This window comes from Momordica charantia (genome assembly GCF_013281855.1).
Source record: "Momordica charantia cultivar OHB3-1 chromosome 2 unlocalized genomic scaffold, Mcharantia_2.0 BLBB01000002.1, whole genome shotgun sequence".
NCBI classification, from domain to species: domain Eukaryota; kingdom Viridiplantae; phylum Streptophyta; class Magnoliopsida; order Cucurbitales; family Cucurbitaceae; genus Momordica; species Momordica charantia.
The window spans coordinates 18,208,577-18,225,774 of record NW_028275160.1 but is presented as its reverse complement, the minus strand read 5'-3'; the positions used below and the strand labels follow the sequence as shown (position 1 = coordinate 18,225,774).

Below are 17,198 nucleotides of genomic sequence, written 5' to 3'. Positions count from 1 at the left end.
CAATTCTTTTGAGTTGAAGGTGGAGCTTTGGTCCGGATCGATGAGCCTCGTACACACCTGAATGTGCTTCCTCTAATGCTTTTATTGATTCTTCCTTTCCCAAGCATCGAAGAAATAGGCGTTCATACGAACAATGATAAAGAGTTTATTTGTAATAGATGAAACGAGCTACTCTCTTTCGTACTTCAGTTTTATGTCGATTATCTGCAGGGAGCTTCCCATGTTGTAAATAGTCTATGATGGGTTATCGCCAACCTTATTTTCCGATCACAAAGACTGATATTGCATTTGTTTCCTCACTTTCGCTTACAATTGGTGGTATGATCCATCTTTGACAAAGTGGGATATTCAAAACTTCATCCTCAGAAATTGTCAGAGCTGTGGCTAAATTTGCCAATGCGTATGCCCTCTTGTTTTCCGCTCTTGGAACATGCACCATAGTTACAGTTTCGAAATTTTCCAACAATCGTCTGGCGTAATTGAACTAAGGTATCAAGTCTTCATGTTTTACCTCATACTCAAGCAGTAGTTGATTGATTATCAATTTCGAGTCTCCATAGATTTGTTTATATGTCACACCAATTTCTAGGGCTATCTGAAGTCCAATAATGAGTGCTTGATATTCAACAACATTATTCGAACATAACTCGTTAAACGTGAAGCTGTATGGCAACATGTGTTTCTTGAGTGAGATGAAGACTACACCTGCCCCTGCGCCAATCTTTCGAGCTGCACCATCAAAATACATTGTCCAGGGCATAGTGATTTCAATATAGAAAATCTCCTCCTGAGGCAACCTTTCAGATAATTTCCAATCTGACGGAATTGGATGGTTTGCTAGAAAATATGGGACAACTTGTCCCTTCACTGCCTTTTGCGGAACATAGACAATGTCGTACTGTTGCAGTAAGATTGCCCATTTAGCCAATCGCCTTGAGATAATTGGTCTAGATAAGACATATTTGATTGGATCTGCTTTTGCCACCAAGTGTACTGTGAATGCTTGCATGTAATGCCTCAATTTGTCGATGGCGAAGAAAAGTGACAGACACATCTTCTCAATGGGTGAATAGTTTAGCTCAGCCCCGGTTAGATTTCTACTTAGATAGTAGAGGGTGTACTCTTTCCCTTTCTCTCTTTTTTGCACGAGTAATGCTCCAAACGACCTTTCTTGTGCAGTTAGAGGGAGGAGACATAACTTCAAACCTAGGGCTTCTTTTGTTTTGTTTTATTTCCTTTCTTTTTTTTTTCTTTCCTTATATTTCCCATTTTACCAAAAAGAAATAGAAGTGAGTAAATAAAAATATGGCTATTAATCTTATTAATAAGGAGGGTTTTCCTAATCCTTTTGTTGCAAGGAACCCACTTAAAAAAAAGTGCAAAATTTATTTTAGAGATTAAAAAAATTTTAAAACCCGAGAATAAAATCCAAAAAGGAAAATTCAATTTCCAAAACCTTGAATTAAGATCGAAAAAAAATCTCTTTCTAAAAATTCAAAACTTAATTTCTCTTAATCCGACGAACTTAATTCTAATTTACCCAACATCAGAACTCCGAAATTAGAAAATCCAAAAACTAAAATTATCAGCTTAGGGAAAAAAATTCAAAGGCACTATTTATATCTTAGAATAAACGAGTCAGAGAACGTGGGGCGTTACACATGATACGAGACAACCCAAGCGTATTGAGCTACTTGAGCCATAAGCCACTTGAATCCAATCGTATAGTTTGTTCAACCCGAAAGGCCAAGGTTAGAGGGATTACCTTTGTAGTCGTTACCTTGAGCAGACAGATTACTCACTATGCTCGAGGCTGGAAACATTCCACGAGTTTGATGACCAATCAAGCAAGCATGCTCCGAGGGGTTCAAACATGAAGGCCTAAGTTCAACCACACAAAGGGATTCGAAATTTGAGAAGGGTTTGCACGAGGCAAGGGGTGAGAAACACTCTCAATTCTATTCAACTTCAATGATTCCAAGATGTCTTACCATGGAGGGGAACAAGCCTATTTATAGGCCAAGGCCCTTGGCCTTTTTAGGAAAATAACAAAATTAAAAAATAAAAAATAAAATTGATAAATTCCTTAAAAGTTTAAAAGTTGTCAAAAAGTGAATTTAAATTTGATAATTAAAAACAAAGAAATCAAAATAAATTCTAAAGCAAATCTCCCTAGAATAAACCAGAATCATAAGGAGAGACATTTCTTATTTGGGAGGAGTGGGCTGCAAGGCATGGCTGGCAACGGTAGCGCACGCATGGGTGTCGGAGTGGGGCGCGATGGGCAAGCGACATGTGCGCTGGGCGCTGGGGCAGGTGCATTGGGTGTAAGGTGTGGGCGCTGGGCGCTGGGGCAGGCGCGCTAGGTGTGCGACATGGGTGCTGGGTGTCACGGTCGTACATTTTTCAACCGCGCGGTGCCATGATCTAAGCTTGACCATGGCCAGCCTTACAGGGAACTCTAGCCCCAATCTACTCTTCGCGCCCTTTGTTGCTTCGTCGAACCTTAGACGAGGTTCTTTCTTCCTCGACTCAACTTCATTTCACTTTTCCAACCATCTTAGTTCTCGGCCACTCGGCCGTCCCGCTCCTACAATGAGTCAGGACCTTACCGGGATGAGTTCTGACCTATAACGGGGTCAGAACGAGCTTAAAACGCCAACCAGGTACAACCGGGAGATTCCTGCCCGTTAACTATGTCAAAACTAGCTTATCGGACCCATCAGACGCCTCTAAGACCATTCCTGCAGAGAAACTAGCCAATAACGAGCTAAACGACCTTACTGGGTACTGCCGGGATGATTTCTGCCGAGATCCGAACAATGAATGACTAAACTTGGCAACCGGGATGAGTCTTGCTGCTTATCGGGCCAAGACTAGCTTTTCCTCACTTACCGGGTGCCCACCGGTACTGTAGGATGCCACCCCAAGCATCGGGATGTCATCGGACTTCGCTGAACTCTTGGGCACGCATACCGAGAACCGACCCATGGACTTGTATTTATGATCGGGGTCTTTCGGACATCCATCCATCTGGACGTAATCGAGGCACGAAGACTCCCGCGGTCGTGCCTTGTCTTTCGAGCATACCGTACCGCATAACGGCCCCTATGTGCAACCTCTAGCCCATGGGACGAGGTGCAATGCCGGCACACCCGTGCCGTTCGACACTGTCCTTGAGATTCCCATTCTCGAAAGAAGACGCCCAAGACCTTGGTCTTGCAACGCTCGCTCACGCCATGACACACGCATGTGCTATGGGGTAGCTCACTTAAGCCACAGGGGCCAGGGGTGGTGGAGAGCTGACTCCATGCCTCCCCCTAAGGTACATTCTAAGGCAATCTTAGTCTGGCAGGCGTGTAGGTGCAAAGTGGCGAGGAGTCACTCGCCAACGTAGAGCGCACGTCTGAACTCCGATTGACACGAAACTTGGCGTGCTTGCATATCTCACTTATATGCATCTAACTCTAAAGCCGCTCGTCCAAACTATCGACGAAACCCCGACTTCTAGGGTCGTGGCCCGGGGCCCCAACTGACCCCCGTTGAGCTTGTCACCGACACCACTGACATCGCCTTCGCCTTGCATTCTGCATATGCCTTCTCTAGGCATTCTTGAGTACATCCATATGGTGTGTTTAGTGATGCACCATCCTCCTTGGTCGCATCACGGCATTTCACTCTTGCCCCTCAACATGGCCCGACGGGCGACACATGTGTGTCGCCACCACTTGTCCGCTACGTGGGCGTCACAACCTACTCTCTACTAGTATGGTTGTGACATTCTCCCCCACTTAAACTGTCATCATCCTCGATGACATACTTGTGGGGTACAATCTAAAGATAACAGTTAGGATTGTAACACTGGGCGCTGGGGCAGGCGCTGATGTTGGGTGGCAGGGGCGCTGGTGATGTGCGGCATGGGTGCTGACGATGTGCGGCAGGGCGCTGGCACTGGGCGGCATGGCTGGGGCGCTGTTGAGCGGGCGGGGTGGCATGGGCGCTGGTGATGTGCGGCATGGGTGCTGACGATGTGCGGCAGGGCGCTGGCACTGGGCGGCATAGCTGGGGCGCTGTTGAGCGCGTGGGGTGGCAGGGGCGCTGGTGATGTGCGGCATGGGTGCTGAAGATGTGCGACAGGGCACTGGCACTGGACGGTATGGCTGGGGCGCTGTTGAGCGCGCGAGCACGGGCGCTGGTGGCGGCATGGGCGCGCAGATGGCGGTAGGGTGCGAGGGTGGCAGCAGGATGTGCGGGCTCTTGGTCATGCATGCCATGTTGGCGTGCGGGCGGAGGCGTCTGGCACAGGCGTGGGCGGGCCGCAGCGCGCGCAGACATTGGCGCTATAAGCTTAGTGCGGTAGGAGCGCGCGCTTGCGAGGTTAGCGCTACAGGCAGGTGGCCTCGAGGGTGGTTGGCATGCGCGCTGGGGCGCTCGCCGCTGGCATCAAGTGGACGCGCATGCTGGCTGGGCCGCTGGCCTCTTGTGAGGTTAGCACGGCTAGAGCGCGCGGGCGCTGGCAAGACTAGGGCGCGCGTGGGCGCTGTCGACAGGAGGGGCGCGGACATAGACGTGCGCGTGCTGGACACTAGAGGGCGTGCGCGGGGCAGCGTCTTGTGGGGTTAGCCCGTCGTTGGTGGCGTAGGCGCGCGCGTTGTGGGCATTTTGTGTGCGGTTGAGCTCTCTTCTTAGCTTGACTTGATTCTAAGTACTTTAGGCCAAATATGATCACATCATCACATGTATGATGATGGTATGGAGGAGACTTGAAACGACCATTTAGCTGCATAACATGGTTTTTTGTTTATTTATTTTTTATAGGAACAACCCTATTCCTAGTACTAGTTTGCCCCTTCGTAAGTTTGTTTAGTTTTGTTTGGCTTTCTATTATAGGTGATGTTTTTTATTTTGTAGTTGTCGATAGTTCATTCTGTTTAAGTTGAAAGGTTTTTTAGTTGTTGATTCATTTATTCCTATGAGAGTTTAAGTTTTATATTTTTGTTGATTTGAGATATCTTAAAGTTTATAAATATTAGTATATTAAATATTATTCTGTAAGGAGTACTTCATTTCTCTTGTATGAGCAGAACTTTGTACTTGGTTAATTGCCTAGGCATAGTCGTTTCCATTTATGCCGCTTGATTATTGTTTGAGCTCTAATATCATAGTAGAACAGTGAAAGATTAGAGGATTCTATTTTTCCTTTTGAATTGTAGGAGTGGTTGGGTTTAGTAATGACCCCCTTTTGAAACGTCGAGAATATTGGTGCATTAAACAATCGTTCAGGCATGTCTAATGTTGTATGGTAAAGTGATTTGCTTATGAGGTCGCTGGGTATGACCATCAAGCATGTCGCACAAACATCCATTATTCTCTCGACCTTCATGCCAAACAGTGGGTAGTTAAACCCTAGGGCGCGGGTCGTCACATTGCCAATCCTATTCCTCTTGGTCGACTACATTTCATTCACATAGGATCTCCACGCTCTGGCGTATATTTCACAACAAAGTCCCAATTCGAATCTCACTGACAGGACTGGGAAGTGGGTCTTCTTGTCGTGGACTAGGACACATCGGATGTGTCCCCTTCGTTGGATCTCGTGAGACTGTGGAAGAGAACAACTCACCTCTTTTCTCCATAGCCTCGAGTTAGGCCTTCAACTCAACCATCTTCGAAACCATGTTAGCAATGATGGCTGGATCAATTAGAAGACCAATGGTGTGGCCTGAATGAGCTTTAGTGCTTCCCCAATCGTAGGGTTGTGACCTATTATCGAGAATAGTAGTCCTCGAATACTGCATAGGATCAAATTGTTCCTCTCCTTGAGAACGACACCGTTGACTGGTTGCCGAGGTGTACAATGGGGTGGTCACTGGCCACTGCTAGACTAGCATCAATTCGACCACGAATATAGGAGCGACCATCATCAGCTTCTCACCTCACAGGCGAACGAGCAGTACCATCAGCTGGGCCATCAACACTAATTTGATGACCATTGACTCTAACAGCCGATGTATCTGCCACCTGATAGTAAGTGTGTCTTTGCAGGTTGCACCTCTTGGGAGCTTGAGAAGTCAAAAGCTTGTCAAACCTTATCCAAACGCGAGGTAGATCCTACAAAAGATAATTACGACAATTGAAATCGTTGCTATGTTTTTCATTCGCATTTAGACGTCTAGATTGATATGCAATCGGGTTTTTGTTCGCATGTTTAGTTAATGGTTATTTGGGATGAAAAATGTATGTTCATGAATATAATTTAGGGAAAATGTGCATAATTTGTGATTAGGGAATCTGGAATTCAGTTATAGGTAAATGAAGGCTAATTTGTGTAAATATGTTTATTTTGTAAGGAAAAGTGAAGATTGATGATCAAAATGCGTCAGACACTTTGCAGGACCAGAATTTCTAGCTTACTAGAGAAATGAGCCAGCCAAGTTACTTTGAAAGTTCCAGCTTCACAATGCTTCAGCCACATTCGATGCCTAGATTGTCAAAACGGGAATAACCACTTTTAACCAAGTAATTGGTCCAAGATTTGGTTTTACTCCTCATATTTCTACAACAACTAGTGGTTGCCAACTTCCCTTGAATTTCTCAAATCCTTGTTACTATGGCCTATAAAAGGAGCCTCCAAGCATCACTTCAACACATCACATTTTCCATGCTTTTGTTTTTCTTTCTACTTTAGTTTTGTAGTTTTTATTTAAGTTTTGTTTTCAATTATTTTTCTACAATTATTCTTGTTTATTTTATTGCAATTCAATTTGTTTCATTTTGTACTTTCTTTCCAATTCTAATTAAAATGATTTCTTTTGATATCTTCTCTTGTGTTTTAAATTCTTTCAATTCCATGAGTAGGTAAATTGTTTCTTCAACCCTCCTACGAGTTTAGTTCATCTATTTAAATACATCTATCAATGAGCACGGCGTATTACGCTCTCTTTTGCTTATCATGATTGATCTAATTCATCTAGTTGATTTCTTGTTGGCCACTTGTTTAAATCACATTAGTTTGAATTTAATTCTGAAAAAGTTAGAGTCAAACGGATCTCATCAAGGTAAAACGGGAAGTTACTTAGAAATAAGAACTAAAACAAGATCCCAGACATAGGCTCTCTTACCTGTTAAACGTAAGTTGGAACTTGATTTATTTAGGATTCTAGAGTTGCATAGATATATGTAAACACTAGCTTAAGCTTCTAAACAAACCAAAAGCGGTATGGAATAGGAGTTGAACCAGTTTGCATAAATTGAGTTTAATTACGGGCACATTTGCTAGCTGTATATTCATCTTTTAGAACTAAATCTTAGTAGGGGTTGGTTTTTTAAATTCTATTATTTTCGTGTGTTTTTTGTGTTCAACCAATCTCACCAATTTTTCTCACAAACCTGATTGCTCATTCCAACAGTTTTCAAATTCTATTTCAAAAGAAAAACTAGTCCCTGTGGAGACGAACTTGGAATACTTCCATATTATTACTTGTGACAGTGTGCACTTGCACTCTACCCTCTAGCTATTAAGCTGAGGCGCAACAAGTTTTTGGCGCCGTTGTTGGGGACTTTGTTTTCATTTTAATTTTTTCTTTGTGAATTGTTTTTGTGTGCAATCACTCCACCGTTTTTGTTATGAAAATATCCCCCTATCTAACCTCAAAAGTGAGCATTAGTGCATGAGCACAAATCCGCACTTGCTACCATACGATCCCAAGATCGAGAAAAAAACTTGCAAGATGTTAAAGCGTGAACAGAGATTTAAAAAAAAACTGAAAAATAGAAGGAAATGAAAAGTAGGAGAGGTTACTTGTATTGAGCCAATAGCTAACAGGAGTGATTGAAATGGATCCTCAATTTTTTCTACCAATGGGAAGTAGCTCGTTCATAGCTCCTGTTAATCAATTTTTTTGTTCATATTGTGGTGATAATTGACATTCATTTGAATATTGTCCATCTAATCCTACATCTCTTTATTATCAAGATCCACCAAGGATTGAACAAGAGATCACTCCTTATTCAAATTCCTACCACCAAGATTGGAGGGATCATTCGAATTTCTTGTCGGGAGGGCAACAACTTGAAAGTAACTATCCATATGAGCATGCATTCCCACAAAAATTTCAAATACAACCTCAGTAGGAGTACGATCAACCATGGGATCTAAAGCAAAAACAATCATGGGTAATGTCTTGCCTTGAAGAGACAATGATAGATTTTATGGCGATAAATTATACAACAGTATGCAAGAACATGATAGATTTTATGGCGCGAAATGATGCAGCAGTACGCAACCTGCAGATTTGAATAGATCAATTGGCTGCTGAGGTGAGGAATATTCCACCAACAACTTGTCCTAATGACGCGGAGACCCCAAAGCAAGAAGAGGAACAGCAAAGTGAGACAATGAGCGTATGGAGCAAGCTCGAACATGACGAAGCAGAGCTTCTAGTGGACAATGATGAGCCACCATGCCCTAATGTGATGAACGAGGTAGGAAATTATAAGGAAGTTGAACAAGAGCAACCAGTAAAGGTAATTAAGCATAAGGTTGCAAAGGACCTAAACTCATCACCTCTCAATATTGGACCACTTTTTCCTTTCCCTCGACATTCTTTGGATATAAATCAAGATATAAAGAAGGGAGAGCTGACCACACATTTCAAGGATAAAATGGAGGAAGAAATAGGAGAAGATGAGGTAGGTTCAGATGAAGAATTTTATGCAGAAGCAACAACCAAAATTGCAATTTTAAAAAACAAATGCATACAAGTAAGTCACCTCCCTCTCGAGCTGGACCTTCAAGCATATTGTGATTTGAAGAAGAGAAACTGCAACATGGTAGTAGAAGAAGAGAGGTCGAATGAGCTTGATTGGAGGGGCACTATTTTGTGAATTATTTTATTTTTAGTTTTGAAGTTTATTTTTAATTCAAAAAAATAACTCATTGATTTTTGTTTGTTTTTCGTGTGCAGAGCAAGAACCTTGACATGGTTAATTAACTTAAATAGGAAGTATTTTTTTTCTTTTCTAAAATAATATGTTTTCTTAAAAATTTGTAAAATAATTCTGTCATTTTGAAAACAAAAATTATTAGCAACTTCTTAATAATAAAAAAAATTGGGTTTTGTCTCTCACGAAGTTAATTGGGCTTGCAATTTCTAAACACTTTGTAAATAAAGAAAATTTGGGTTTTGTTTTGTTTTCTTAATTGGGCTTCTATTTCCTTAAAAAAAATTTGTTAAACAAAACCACAATTAAGGTCCAAGTTATTTTAACCCAATATATTTCTTTTTATTATTCATGCATTATTTTGTTAAAAAAAAATGGAGGAGGAAAAAAAAGCATTACAGTTTTCGAAAAAAAAAAGAAGAGAGTTTTTTTTTTGGGCTTTTAATTTTTGAAACCAAATAAATTGGGCCAGGGTTTTTTTTTTTTTTTTTACCTAGGGTTTGTTTTTTTTATATAAAGAATATAATAATAATAATAAAAATTTTAAAAACAAAACAAAAGTCACATTTTTTTTCTTCTTCTTTGAACCACCCCCCCCGTTTTTCTTCATCTTCTTCTAGACCTAGACGCCACCATGGGAACCTCACCATCGCACTCCCGGAGCTCTGATTCTTCACCATCGTCTTACTTCGTGGGTCGCCAGCGTTCCCAATCGTCCGATGAAGAAAGCCCTCGGCCGCCCGTCGCAATCCCTAGCCGAAAACGCAGTTCCGCCAGACACCACCATCGATGACCAATCACTACAAGTCCGTGGGTGGGTTTGATTACATTCAAACCCGAACCTTTTGAAGAGGCTGTCCCAATTTCTGCAGAACATCGTCAAGCCCTACAAAATACTCTCTGTACTAGTGCTCAAAATATGGGAACGGTTCGAAATCCATGGTGGCCGAAGTCCAAAATGAAGAGGTTGAAAAAGGGGAGTTTCTGACCTATCTCTCTCTTTTTAATATTTTTTTTTGGATTATTGTTATTTTTTGTTGCTAGGTAGTTTATTAGTTAGGCATGATTAGGGATAGGTTGTAGTTAGTTTGGATTTTGTTTATTTGGAAGCATGCTGCGAAGAGTTGAGAGTTGTGTTTTTTGTGTTGACTGCCGTCTATATTCTCATGCATATCAAGTGCACTACTGCCCAACTTTATTTTTTGTGAATCTTCTAGTGAATGCACAATTTGCCTTATCAATTTTACGCATGAAAAGTCTTGGATTTGCCATATTTGAGTAGGTTCTTGTTCTTTTCTCATGTCGATGATGATATTTAGGAATATGCATGAGCTTTGTTTTCTACTATTTAGATCAAGCTATGACTCATTTGCCACGTTGTTTTAAGATAAACTCATTTATGCTTCTTTAGTTTTAACCTTTAAACTTTTTACATCTTTTAAGAGGATCCTTGTCCTTTAGTGGTAAAAAAATTTTACGCACCACCAAAAATTTTTCACACTTAAAACCAGTGAGGACACTGTGTCCTTCAAGTTTGGGGGAGTCGCTTCCCTCAAGTTTGGGGGAGTAGCTTAAGCAAGCATAATAGAATGTTAAGATGCAGTGAGCCAAAAAAATAAGAGAGGTAACAAGAAACGTGGAAAAACAAGAAAAAAATTTTGTTCGAGAAAAAAGAAGAGTGACAAAAGAAAAAAGGAAAAAGGAAAAAGTGATAGAAAATTTTGCAAAGAAAAGCAAAATAAAAATAAGAGTGGAAAGACAAAAGCGTGAAAGGACAAAATATGTGGCAAGAGAACTTAATGAGAGAAGAAAAGTAAGGAAGCTTGCCTTAACTCAGTTCCCACTCTGTTTGCGAAAAGAGTCTCACTTAGGGATACTCGTAATTTTATGGTAGCAACTTTGATCTAGCTTAACTTTGTGCAACTCACTAATCAACAAGCTCGGATTGGTTGCCAGCCTAGAGAATCCCTTGAGCGACTGTCCTGTTTTCGAGTCATTTTTATGCTAGAAAATTTTCATTAAATGGAGTGTGCCTCTCTACTGGGTTTGAAAAAGTTTTCTGAGTTAGACAATAGAAGAATTTGAAAAGCTTTTATCTTTTAAACAAAGGTGGCCTTATGATGATTTTGCTTGAGCACAGTAGTAGGCATTAGAGCTTTGACGTTCCTCCTGAGACACCATATGAGCAAATTACTCGGCTCTGCTTGATGTTTGGTTTATTCTTGAATTTTGCATGCTTATTCTTGCTTTGATAATTATTGTTTTTGCTTGAGGACAAGCAAAATATTATGTTTTGGGGTGTGGTAAGACTTGATTAAAGGCTAAAAAGTGTAGGATAAAATGTTTAGTTGACGGTTATTTGGGATGAAAAATGTATGTTTATGCATATAATTTAGGGAAAATGTGCATAATTTGTGATTAGGGAATTGGAATTCAGTTATAGGTAAATGAAGGCTAATTTGTGTAAATATGTTTATTTTGTAAGGAAAAGTGAAGATTGATGATCAAAATGCGTCAGACACATTGCAGGACCAGAATTTCTAGCTTATTAGAGAAATGAGCCAGCCAAGTTACTTTGAAAGTTCCAGCTTCACAATGCTTCAGCCACATTCGATGCCTAGATTGTCAAAACGGGAATAACCACTTTTGACCAAGTAATTGGTCTAAGATTTGGTTTTACTCCTGATATTTCTACAACAACTAGTGGTTGCCAACTTCCCTTGAATTTCTCAAATCCTTGTTACTTCCATGCCCTATAAAAGGAGCATCCAAGCATCACTTCAACACATCACATTTTCCATGCTTTTGTTTTTCTTTCTACTTTAGTTTTGTAGTTTTTATTTAATTTTTGTTTTCAATTATTTTTCTACAATTACTCTTGTTTATTTTATTGCAATTCAATTTGTTCCATTTTGTAATTTCTTTCCAATTCTAATTAAAATGATTTCTTTTGTTATCTTCTCTTCTGTCTTAATTTCTTTCTCTTCTGTCTTAATTTCTTTCAATTCCATGAGTAGGTAAATTATTTCTTCAACCCTCCTACGAGTTTAGTTCATCCATTTAAATTACATCTATCAGCGAGCACGACGTATTACACTCTCTTTTGCTTATCTTGATTGATCTAATTCGTCAAGTTGATTTCTTGTTGGCCAGTTGTTTAAATCACATTAGTTTGAATTTAATTCTTAAAAGGTTAGAGTCAAACGAATCTCATCAAGGTAGAACGGGAAGTTACTTAGAAATAAGAACTAAAACAAGATCCTAGACATAGGCTCTCTTACCCGTTAAACGTAAGTTGGAACTTGATTTATTTAGGATTCTAAGTTGCATAGACATATGTAAACACTAGCCTAAGCTTCTAAACAACCAAAAGCGGTATGGAATAGGAGTTGAACCAGTTTGCATAAATTGAGTTTAATTAGAGGCACATTAGATAGGTATATGAATCATCTTTTAGAACTAAATCTTAGTAGGGGGTTGGTTTTTTAAATTCTATTATTTTCGTGTGTTTTTCGTGTTCAACCAATCTCACTAATTTTTCTCACAAACCTGATTGCTCATTCTAACAATTTTCAAATTCAATTTCAAAAGAAAAACTAGTCCCTGTGGAGACGAACTTAGAATACTTCCATATTATTACTTGTGACAGTGTGCACTTGCACTTTACCCTCTAGCTATTAGGCTGAGGTACAACACTTCCAAAATGGAAGAATCTAGAATTCTAACAACATCACCACTACCATGTTGATAACTAATTCTAAAAGGTTGATAACTAATTCTACAAGGTGAAAACCACCTTCTCTGGCCAAAAAAATTCACTAAGAAGTTACATTAAAAATGAGGAGTCTTCAAAGCTGAATCAGCTTCCATGAGAGCTGGTTTCTTAATTAAAATTAGGTGCCACCAAGTCAAATTGACCACTTACCTTGCTTAGCTATCACAGAATATAACAATTGGATTAGTCTCGATCAGGCTAATTCTAGAGTGAGTCGTCTTGGGTCTATGAGTGACCATCGTCATAGACTATAGGTTTGATCTAAGAGTGATTCATCTTTGTAACCCTATTCTTGGTTGGAATCATTCAATAAGTTAATTAATTTTGTGAACGTTTGCAAGGATCTTAGAAGTACCTCTAGCTTTGTAAGCTGAACAACCTTGGCGCTTATCAAGTGAGCTCCCAACAGAACTTCTGACAACGCTGCATGTGCTTTTCAAGGTCGGCTCGTCCTTGACAAAGGTGGAAAGGTAAAATGCACAAATTATTGATTGACAAGAACATCAAAAGATGTTGATTATTCATTACACCAGTACAAACATGTTTTTCCACCCCAAAGAGATTGCTATATAGACTAATTAACCTAGTTGGGAAGTGATTGGTGATGAACAATTTGACGTGCCAATGCCTCGCCATCGGGCAAGGACGTCGCATAACAACGATGGCCATCGGTGCTGAGAGGTGGCGTGAAGTCCCCAGTCTGAAAAATATAGTCAACCAACCAACCAACAAACCTGCCAATTACATAAGTCCCCATGATGCCACCTATAATTGCAATCGCAATCACGAACAAAGGAGGTTCCTCGCAAACACCTAAAAGTGGCAAAGCAACTTCAACAAGATCATCTATCAACACCCCACCGAGGGATGCAGCAGTCACCATAGCATCACGTACTGTTGTTTCGAGCACGTATTCGGATGAAAATATATCCCATACAATCACTCCCGCAATCAGAACCAGCACCATTATGCCTGCTGCGCCCGATGCCTTTGATAAATTGTTCACTATCGTGTTTCCCCGCCCCAATGCATTGATAATATCATTCAGCACCTATAAGAAGGCTAGTTTGATAACGTTATTATTTAAATACACAAAAAATTATTTTTAAGAAACTTTATTTATTTATTTTTATTTTTTATTTTTGATACAATATGTGGGGGTGGTTGTTCAAACTCATGACCTTTTTGGTCAGAGATAGGTGCCTTAAACACTTGAGCTATGCTCGTTTTGGCTAAGAAACTTTATTAGGAAGGAATAAAAATAATAGGAATGCTTACCAGAAATTGATCTTCACTTGCTAGTTCCTCGTATGCCACAGAAAAATCACGCCTAATCGTGTATCTGATGTGTCCACATTGGATGTTAGGTGAGTTTGTTCAAGGGATAAAATTTAAAATATTTGAGTTTTGAAAAATAAAATGGGATTGATAACCTTTTTTTTTTTAGTTTTTAGTTTTTAGTTTTTTGTTTTCAAAAAACAAAATTTGATAAGTGTTTTTTGTTTTTCAAAAACACAAATCAAACCTGTTTGGTAACCAATTTTAGTTTTAGATTATTAAAATGTTAGAAAATTGAAAATATATATTAGAGAGAGAAAAGTTTATATAGAGTAGAGCCGATAATGGTGTAGGATATGAGTGAGGATGTCCCTCTCTAATTCTCGTGCTCGTGAAAATTTTTAGTCTTCATCTCCACCTCGTTTTTCGATTCGAGAATCGAGTTCCAGGTTAAATAATCCTTGTTTGGGAACTGGACAATCGTGGTAAAAATTATCAATTTTATAATTATTTATAATTATTCTTAGAACTTAAAAACTAAAAAAAAAATGTAATGGATATATATTAATAATTGTTTGAATTATTATTTACTAGTATAAATAATTAGTTTTAAAAAAACATTATTCACAATTTAGTAAATATGTCAATAAAAATATATTAATTATTTAACAAATAGAATTGGAGACGGGGACAGGACATGCATTTCCTATTCTTGGAGTTGAGACCCACCTTTGTTTTGTCGTCCCTAGTGTAGAGACGTGAAACTAGATAGATGTAAATAAACTTTTAAAAGATAAATTTTAGAGAGCTGATAAAGAAAATGTCTAGAAAAAAAATTAGGGAAATATAAATTAAAGACAAAAAGAGAAAAAATTTAGAGAACAACACTAAATTTGAGATGAAAATATATCTTAAAGGGAAAAAAAATTATAAAGAAAAAGAAAAATTATGATCAGAAAAAAAAATTGAGAGATAAAAACAATATTCAAAATATACATTTTAGAGAAAATAAATAAATACAAAGAGAAATAAAAGTTAAGCCGAAAAGAACATTAAACGAGAAAATAAAATATAATTTTGAAAGGAAAAATATATTAGAAAGAGAAAGAAAAGTTATATTGTGTTTTAGAGGAAGAAAAATTTAGAAAAATATTACATTTTTAAAGAGAGAAAATGAGAGTGTGATCTGTAGAAAAAAGAAAAAGAAAAATACATGGAGATGAAAATTTTAGACAGAAAGAGAAATAATAATAAATATTTAGAAAGAGAAATAAAATTTTTGGAGATAAATGCATGAAAAAGAAATTTTAGAGTGAGGAAAAAATTTATTAAAGATAAATATGTGAAAGAAAAAATAAGTTGAGTATCAGAAGAAAAGATGAGATTCTGAAAAACATAAATCTGCTTTTAATTTTTTTAATTTTTTTTTTGAATTTTCCTAGAATTTCATAGTCGTTTTTTAAAAACTAAAAACAAAAAAATTAATAGGTTATCAAATAACCTTATTTTTCAAAAGCTCAAAAACCAAAAACCAAAAACAGAAATCCAAATGATTATCAAAGGGATCCTACAAGATTAAATATTTGTAAAAATATCTATACTTTAACTATTGTATACTTCGTACTCTATCAAATAAAAAGGAAGAATAAAAACTATTGTATACTTTTTTTCCACCATTTAATTCCTATAATTTAGATTGATTTGATATTTGATTAGCGGCCGTACTATGATCGCTCGGGCGACATGGCCCCACGCGCTACACTGTTTTTGTTTTTGTATTCCTGATTTATCTACTAGGTCTGGTTGGTTCTTTGCGCCTAGTTTTGGTGTAGCAACTATATTTCGATTCATCCTCTTTTTCCAAGGGTTTCATAATTGGACATTGAACCTCTAACGCCCCAGAATTTTCAACATCCCAACGGCGACCATTACTAAACGCCACCTAAAAAGTCTCACTCGCACTAGAGAATTAAACCACTAGAAATACAAACTATGATAAACTCTCACCACGCTTCCACTGCGCTACTCTGAATAATAACATTTAACAAAAACTTGCACTAAACAAAACCAAACACCACAAATTCCTAACAAAACTCAAATTATTCACAGTTAATAATTTAGTAACAATCTAACTTTATAAAACTTCTCAATGAAATCTTTACTAATCATAAACCATCCACTACCCGAATCTAACTTTCACAAATAGCAGCGAAGCAAAAGCCAACTCAAGTTCAACTTGAACAAAAGTATTATACTGATAAATATCCTCAACAGATTACAACACCATAGTGCAAGTAGCTAAACAAAATTAACGTTCTCAAGAACAATGAGCTGTCAATCCTAAAACATCCCTTAAATAAGGAACTTAACAAATCAATTTGGTAATCTAATAACAGACTCAAGCTACCAACAAACAACTATAACTATCCTATTCAAATTGAAACTTAACAACGCAGTGTTAAATGGTCTCTCTATTTAAGTCTCCTCCTCGCCATCACCATTCCAAGAGTTAGCTCGATACTTGCAAAACTGGAGGGGAAAAAAAGAGGGATGAGTACAACCACGGTACCCAGTAAGCAGCCCTTATCCGAAGGGTCACGCACAAACAGCATACTTATCAAGGAAACAACGTGTCATGCTTATCAAACAATCAACACATCATGCTTATCATTAATCTCGAAACTTAAATGAAAGAAACATATTACAAGAAACAGTTTATGCATAAGTTTAACTAAAAATGTACCATGCATGTCAAACTCATCCTCACATCTTAACTCACTAGTTCTGTTTCTTGATTCCTCCAAGACTTACTCCTTCGAGTCGTACCGACCCCTGACCTTGTGTAGCTAAGGCATCGACACTTCTCTACGGTGCTCGGTGTTGGACCTTGACATTTATCCCCAAGGCCTCAACTAATACTCAACATATTGGTCCTTGTCCGCCAAGCAACTTCTAACCAATCACATTATGTTAGTCCTCCAAGTCTAACTCATCGATTTGTATCAGCCCTTGCCATTTATCCCCAAAGCCCGACACTGATCTATAGAAGCTTGGCGTTCGACCTTGCCATTTATCCCCAAGGCTTTGAACTGTGCATCGACCCATGACATTTATCCCCAAGGTATCGACGACTACTCAATGTATTGGTCCTTGACCGCCACCACATAAAGACCCAACACTAATTCAAAAATTAGAATCACCG

General features: G+C 38.6%; 1 protein-coding gene and 1 long non-coding RNA gene across 2 annotated transcripts in view; both read right to left on the bottom strand.

Annotated features, from left to right (window-relative positions):
• Window positions 1–484: 484 nt before the first annotated feature.
• On the bottom strand, window positions 485–1,054 carry LOC148212954 (uncharacterized). Its single transcript, XM_088120444.1, has one exon. The coding sequence runs from the start codon at window positions 1,052–1,054 to the stop codon at window positions 485–487; it is 570 nt and encodes a 189-aa protein (XP_087976570.1).
• Window positions 1,055–16,184: 15,130 nt separating this feature from the next.
• LOC148212953 (uncharacterized) overlaps window positions 16,185–17,198 on the bottom strand; it is a 2,436-nt gene continuing 1,422 nt past the window's right edge. Inside the window, exon 3 of the long non-coding RNA XR_015789210.1 lies at window positions 16,185–16,525. This is a non-coding gene — a long non-coding RNA (uncharacterized LOC148212953). The remainder of the gene's footprint in view (window positions 16,526–17,198) is intronic.

Coding starts and splice junctions, on each gene's coding strand:
- LOC148212954 (XM_088120444.1), bottom strand. CDS start 1,054: ATGTGTCTGTCACTTTTCTTCGCCATCGACAAATTGAGGCATTACATG.